Genomic DNA, 7,515 nt, shown 5'->3' with positions numbered 1-7,515 from the left:
GCAGGCTGCCTAGTTCTTCTGGACCTTGGTTTCCTCATTTATAAAATGGAGTGCTGATGTGACTCTCACAGCCAAACTTGTGAGAGTCAATGAGATAGCATTTGTAAGGAGCTTGGTACTTGGTAGGCTCTAAAAAACATACCCATTCCCCCTAGGCAGCTGATAAAATCGTCAGGTTCTGTAATCAGATACTTACAGTTGGCCACTGCCAGGCTGCAGAACTGATGAATATCATCATTATATGTCACATGGTAGATTAAGGGGGTGGCTGCAAGCTTTAAGGATGAAACATCTCTTCGTATTAGTTTTAATGTGAACTACTTTAATAATTCTTTTTCTATGTTATACGAGTAGCCTTGCTTTTCCTGGAGTTTTTATTTTCTGATTCAAAAAGTCATAGATGCCTATTGAAACTATTTTTTCAAAATATAGGAAAGTTGAAAGAAGAAAAATGGAAATCCCCTTTAAGTCTAGCACTGAGATCTATTTTCTTGAAGTTTTTTCTGCATGAATAGTTTTATTTGTTTAATTGATTTTTTAATTTCAAAATATTAAGGGGATATAAATGTTTTAGGTTATGTGGATTGTTTTTGTAATCTTCAAGTCCCAGGTATAAGTGTGCCCATCATCCAGCTAATTTTCGTGTTACCCATTAGGTTGGTTTATTTCTCTCCTATGATCCCCCTTTCTCACTGGTTAATTTCCACTGAGTTTTACTTCCCTCTGTACAAATGTGTACTCAATGGTTAGTTCCAATTTAATAGTGAGAACATGTGGCATTTGTTTTTTATTTTTTTGCTACTTCACTTAGGATACTGGTCTCTAGTTCAATATAGATTATACAAAAAGGTATTTTCCATCTATTATTTCATCTTTATGTGTAGCTGAATAGTATTCCATGGTATACATATACCATATTTTCTTAATCTCCTCATGAATTGATGAGCATTTGGTTTGATTCCACATCTTTGCATTTATGAATTGTACTGCAATAAATATACAGGTGCAGGTGTCTTTTTGATGAAAAGTCTTCTTTTCCTTTGGGTAGATATGCAGTAGTGGGACTGGTGGATCAAATGAAGGGCCTACTTTTAATCCTTTGAGGACTCTCCATACTCTTTTACATGGAGACTGTACTAACTTGCAGACCCACCGATAGTGTATAAGCATTCTTTTCTCTCTGCATTCACACCAGCATTTATTATTGTTCTTGGACTTTTTAATGAAAACCATTCTACCTGGGGTGAGGTGATATTTCATTGTGGTTTTGATTTTTCACTTCCCTTATGATTAATAATGTTGAACATTTTTTCTTATGTTTATTGGCCATTTGTGTTTCTTCTTTTGAGAAGCTTCTGTTCATCTTTTGCTCACTTTTTAATAGGTTTGCTTTATTTATTCTTGCTGATTTGTTTGAGTTTTTTGTAAATTCTGGTTATTAGCCCTCTATCAGATGTGAAGCTTATGAATATTTTCTCCCATTCTGCAGGTCATCTATTTGCTCTGTTGATTATTTCCTTAGCTGTGCAGAAGCTTTTTAGTGTAATCAATTCGATTTGTTTATTTTTTTTGCTGCTATGAAATTCTTTTGCCTAGGCCAATATCTGAAAAAAAATTCCTACATTTTCCCCTAGAATTGTTATGGTTGCATGCCTTAAAGCAGAGTCTTGTATCCATTTGAATTAATTTTTTTAGTGGTGAGAGGTAGGGGTCATGTTTCATTCTTCCGCACATGGCTATCCAATTCTCTCAGCACCATTTATTGATTAGGGCTTCTTTTCCTCAGTGTAGGTTGCTGTCTGCTTTGTCAAAGATCAGTTCATTGCCAATAGATAGTTTTACATATAGACTCTCTGGCCTGTTTCACTAATCTATGTCTCTATTTTTCTGCCAATACTATGCTGTTTTGCTCCCTATAGCCTTGTCATATAGTTTGAAGCCTGGTAATGTGATGCCTCCAGATTTGTTCTTTTTGCTCAATCTTGCTTTGGCTATTTGGGCTCTTTTGTAGTTCCAAATGAAGTGTAGAATTATTTTTTCTAGATCTGTGTGCTATGTCTTTGGTAATTTGATGGGGATTGCATTGTATTTGTAAGTGACTTTGGATAGATGGGCATTTTAACAATGTTGATTCTGTACGTTCATGAGCATGATATGTTTTTCTATTTGTTTGTATCCTTTGTGATTTCTTTCCTCAGAGTTCCATAGTTCTCCTTATAGAGATATTTCATCTCCTTAGTTAGGTATATTACTAGGTATTTTGTTTTCTTTGTGGCTATCATGAATAGTACTGAGTTTTTTTATTTGACTTTTGATTTGACTGTTGATATGTACACATGATACTGAATTATATACATTGACTTTGTATCCTGAGACTTTGCTGAATTTATTTATCAATTCCAGGAGCATCTTGGAAGATTTTTTGAGATTTTTCTGGATATAGGATAATGTCATCAGCGAAGAGTGATAGTTTGGCTTCTTCTTTCCCAATTTGGTTATGCTTAATAGTCTTTTCTTGCCTGATTGCCCTGGCGAGGACTTCCAGCACTGTGTTACATAGAAGTGGTGGCAGTGGACATCCTTGTCTTGTTCTAGTTCTTAGGAGGAATGTTTCAACTTTTCCCCATTAGTGCGATTTGTCATATATGTGATTCAGTGGGTTTGTCACATATGGCTTTTATAATTCTGAGATATGTTCCTTCTATGCCTAGTTTGTTGAGGGTTTTTTTTTTTTTATCATGAAAGGGAGCTGGATATTGTCAAATGTCTTTTCTGCATCCACTGAGATAATCATAAGGTCTTTTTTCCTCCTGTTTTTGTTTATATGTTGAATCACATTGATTTATGTATATTGAACCATCCTTGCATCCCTGGGATAAAGCTTACTTGATTCTGCTAGATTATTATTAATTTTTGATGTGCTATTGACCTTTGTTAGCTATTATTTCATTGAGTATTTTTGCATCTTTGTTCATAGTTTTCTATTCTGTTGTGGCAAAATGTGAAATGCTTCAGGAATTTTCGTGTCATACTTGCTCAGGGGCCATGTTAATGTTCTCTGTATCATTCCAATTTTTGTATGTGTCACAAGAGAGCCCCATGTAGAGAAAGGTTCTATGTCTGTTTTTCAGATGAAGTAGGAAGGACCCCCTTCATTTTATTTAAGGATCTAGGTAAATGTTTTGAGGATAAGGGTATCTCTCAGGATAAGACTGATGATAAATAAAAATATTTAATATTTGGCTTAATATTTATTGCATGCTAGCAATTCTCTGTTTCTGAAATAGGATATAGAAATGTGATACATTTAAGATTCTCCCTTCTTTCCAAACTATTTTGCCTCTGAGACAAAGTACAATAAATGGATTTCAAGAATATTCTTGAGCTTTTTCTCAGAAGGGCTCCCATTTCTTGGCAGGCATAGTTTAGTGTAACCTTATATTATTGCATCAAGATTTATAAAAGTCTTAGAATATGTATAGAGAAGAATAAGTAGTTGTTGACACTCTATGGTTTGGGGACTGACTATGTAAGACTATGTGATGTTTCAGAGTTAAGTTGAATGCAATAATTGTCCATCTTTCTGCAGTTTTTCACTCCTAGGATTTTTGTAGTAGTATATATCTAGCCATGATTTAAAATATCAGTTGATGTTTTAAACTACAAAACATATACATGTATTTAAATATCATCACTATGAAAGAAATGTCTTAGAAAATGGAAATGAAAGTGCTCCTGTGATTTAATAGAATCTTTCAAATAATTCTCCATCTTTCAATCCATTCCAAAAAACTTCTGGAATACATTTACATATCTCATAAAGGATATGTTGAAAAAATATTCTTTTTAGTTATAGTTGTTGGATTCTTAACATTGAAACAAAACTACCCTGCAAATGCTGCAGAGAAATTTGCCTTCAATAGTTGCAGCAAAGGTGGCATTTCTGGAAAAATATGTGGGTATGTGATTCAGGCAGTGTCAGACCTGGAAGGGGAGTGACACTGGTTCAATGAGATGACCAAAGAGACTTTCTAAAGCCTTTTGGTCCCATAAATTAATTTATTAATTGGTAATGGTTCTTCCTTCTCTTCCTCCTAGAAATTCTGGTTTGACCAATTCATTGCAAAAGCAGTTAAACATGTAGCATATGATTTTAGATATGTAGAAATTTCATAACACAGGCAGAGAAACTATTTTTCTATTCTTTAGCCATGCCACTTGAGAAAGAAAGATTTGTGGGGTCACTTCTATTCTTTTGGTTAATTGTTGCTTTGGGCAGATGAGAGCTTGCAACTGAATAAAGGTCTCAGAGCCTGTCCTTGGATGTCCATGTGGAGTGGGAGGTGGGGGATTCACAACAGTCTCCAGTCATCTGGGAGGAGTGCACCAGACACTATTGCATTTGGAAGGACTAAAGCAGACTTCTTTCTTTTTTTCTTGGTTTAGCTCTGGCGAGTGTAACTCCTAGCCAGCTAGCTATTAACTCTCAGTAGGCAGGAGTTACAGCAAAACTATCTCAAGTGAAAGACATATCAGATACATGGGATTTCAAATGAGAATATTTTCTTTCCTATTCCTTCTTTTTTTAAAAAATTTCTTTGAATTAAAAAAAGCCCACAGACATTGCTAACTAAAGCACTCAATTTAGAGACTTTGAATAGTTATTTACGGTTTACTCACATGACTTTCTTACTTTGGGCCACAGAATCCCTTAATGAGAGGTGGATATTACCAACCAGAGTCAGGGTGAGTGGATATTCTGTGGGATGGGAATTGGGTATACCTCTGGCAAGAGAACTTCACTTGGGAGTAACTATGGTTGAGTTAGCTCTCCAATTCTCAACTTGGATATACCTTAAACAGAGTGGGAGAAAGATAATTTAGGTAAATTACATCTTATTTATTATTATCATACTGAAGAATTCATGAAAATTTAATTTTTGCTCTTGAGGGCCTCTCTGTTTAAATGATGTTTTACTAAATTACTTTGATGATTGCTTGACAAATTGTAGCGTCTCTACTGCTGCCATCTAGTGGGCAAATAATGCAATTATTTGCATTCTTTGGCTTAACAATTTCCACACAAACCTTGTGACTTCAAAGGATTCTGTTTACAATTAGAACATACTTATAGATATCTTAACATATTTTTCTCAATATAGAATGCCATTTTCCTTGAATTTACATTTAATATTTTGTTCTACGATTTTTTTTAAATTAAATCGTAGCAATCATGGGGTACAATGTGCTGGTTTTATACATAATTTGAAATGGTTTTTTTTTTTTTTTTTTTTGTGATTTTTGGCTGGGGCTGGGTTTGAACCCACCACCTCCGGCATATGGGACCGGCACCCTAATCCTTGAGCCACAGGCGCCACCCAATTTGAAATGTTTTTATCAAACTGGTTAACATAACCTTCACGGCATTTTCTTAGTTATTGTGTTAAGATATTTATATTCTACACCTAGTAAATTTCACATGTACCCTTGTAAGATACACCGTAGGTGTGGTCCCACAAAATACTCTCCCTCTACCCATCCTCCCCCCTTGTTCTACGATTTTGAAGCAAGAGATGCCTCCACATTATAACCTAAATATGTAGTAATTCTATTTTAAAATTTGAACTTGTCACAATACTTCCCAACATTGGCATATTCAGTTCTAATCCTAGAAAACATCAAGTCACATGTGACGTACAGGTCATGGCATGATTTTTGCTGCTTTCTGCAGCTTAACTTGTGCAGCCGGGGTGCCTGGCATCCTCACGTGTCTCTTCCGACCTGCTTCCACACTCCAAAAAAGCACTTTAGTCATGTCATTTACAACTCAACATTTCAATAGCTTCCCATTGTTCTTAGACCAGTGTTATAAGCTTTAAATGTGACCTCTAAGCTCTGCATGTTATAGCTCCCAACTTGCTCCCCACCTCCTATACAAGTTCCCCCTCTCTCAACTAAGTTCCACCCATATTAGCTTTTTTTTTTTTTAATATCTTCTGAATGGTCCCAGACCTGGAAGGGGTGCTTCCTTGTCTAGCTAATTGTGACTCATTTCTTAGGTTATAGCACTTCCAAAAGAGCCTTCGAAAGGGTAGGCTTCCAAAAGGTAGGTGGACTTTCCATATGCTCTTTTTTATGTAGTTTGTCCAATGTAAATTAAATCGCTAATTATCAAATTATTTACTAGTGGCCTAATTATTTGTTTAATATCTGTATTTCTGAATGGCCTATAACCCCAAGTGAGGGAAGAAGTGTTATTTTTCTTTTTTCATTGATCTGTGTTCATTTGTTTAGCAAAGTGCATGGCACATTAATAGCCAGCTCGTAAAGTAAGTTCAGTGAGTGGAGAGGAAAGCTAGACCAAGATGGGGTCTTTTCATCTGTACCAGGATTTACGGTCCTAAATGTCCTTTAATGTTTCTTTTGTAGAGATAGACTCTCACTGTACCGCCCTTGGGTAGAGTGCCGTGGCGTCACACAGCTCACAGCAACCTCTAACTCCTGGGCTTACACGATTCTCTTGCCTCAGCCTCCCGAGCAGCTGGGACTACAGGCGCCTGCCACAACACCCGGCTATTTTTTTTTTTGTTGCAGTTTGGCTGGGGCTGGGTTTGAACCCGCCACCCTCGGCATATGGGGCTGGCGCCCTACTCACTGAGCCACAGGCACCGCCCTAATGTTTCTTTTTATTCACAAGTTTCCCATTATGTCCTGTGCATATAGATCTGCACCCTGCCAGTGTTGGCCAACACCCAAAGGACGTGAACTCCTATGTGGCTGACCACATCTTCACCTGGCTTAGTCATTTATTCACACCACTTTCCCCCAAAAGGAGACAATCTGTTGAGTTTTTCAGTTATAATGATACACTTTTTTTTTTTTGCAGTTTTAGGCTGGGGCTGGGTTTGAACCCAGTACCTCTGGCATATAGGGCCAGCGCCCTACTCCTTTGAGCTACAGGCGCCGCTGAATGATACACTTTTATTATGATCACTATGAGGAGATTCACTTAGTTTAATAGACTCAGAAGCTTAAAAGAAAGATTTGGATCTGTAAAACATCTAGGAAGACAAAAATAAGATTTGAAGATAGAAAATAAATGATAAGTGAGCATTCTTCAATTAGGCTCTCAGCTTTCTCGACTAGTACAGATGTTCCAGAACGTAGCTGGCAATGTACTTGATTGCCAGCAGCGTCTCCTCACAGGTTGCCCGGATCTGGGACTCAGGGAGGACAAAGCCGTATCTGCCAGTATCTCGGAGCTCAAAGGTGAAGGAATATTTGATTCCCTGGTCATAAGCCCAGTCATCGGAGCCCCCAGCAGCAGGATCTGAAATATGCAAACAGCAAAGGAAGAAAAATCTTTAAATCTAGAAAGGAGCTTTAAGGAATTGCCAGTTACTTTTTATATTTGCAAATTTTCACTGTGCAAAATATTATGGGTAGGCCAATTTCTGGGGCAAGACATGATTGCAAGAGGGACTTTACCTAACAAATGCAATCAGTGTAACCTGG

The 7,515-nt window shown here is 36.9% G+C and overlaps 1 protein-coding gene and 1 non-coding gene across 2 annotated transcripts in view; both read right to left on the bottom strand.

The window, feature by feature from the left end:
* Positions 1 to 2,995: 2,995 nt before the first annotated feature.
* LOC128592927 (U6 spliceosomal RNA) lies at positions 2,996 to 3,097 on the bottom strand. The gene has a single exon (XR_008382135.1). It is a non-coding gene; the product is annotated as a U6 spliceosomal RNA (small nuclear RNA).
* A 3,872-nt stretch (positions 3,098 to 6,969) lies between these two features.
* CPB1 (carboxypeptidase B1) overlaps positions 6,970 to 7,515 on the bottom strand; it is a 35,680-nt gene continuing 35,134 nt past the window's right edge. The window contains exon 11 of the mRNA XM_053598808.1: positions 6,970 to 7,330. Coding sequence (XP_053454783.1) covers positions 7,143 to 7,330 — 188 coding nt within the window. The 3' untranslated portion in view covers positions 6,970 to 7,142. The remainder of the gene's footprint in view (positions 7,331 to 7,515) is intronic.

Source organism: Nycticebus coucang, chromosome 8 (genome assembly GCF_027406575.1).
Source record: "Nycticebus coucang isolate mNycCou1 chromosome 8, mNycCou1.pri, whole genome shotgun sequence".
NCBI classification, from domain to species: Eukaryota; Metazoa; Chordata; class Mammalia; order Primates; family Lorisidae; genus Nycticebus; species Nycticebus coucang.
This window is presented reverse-complemented; position numbering and strand designations above follow the sequence as displayed.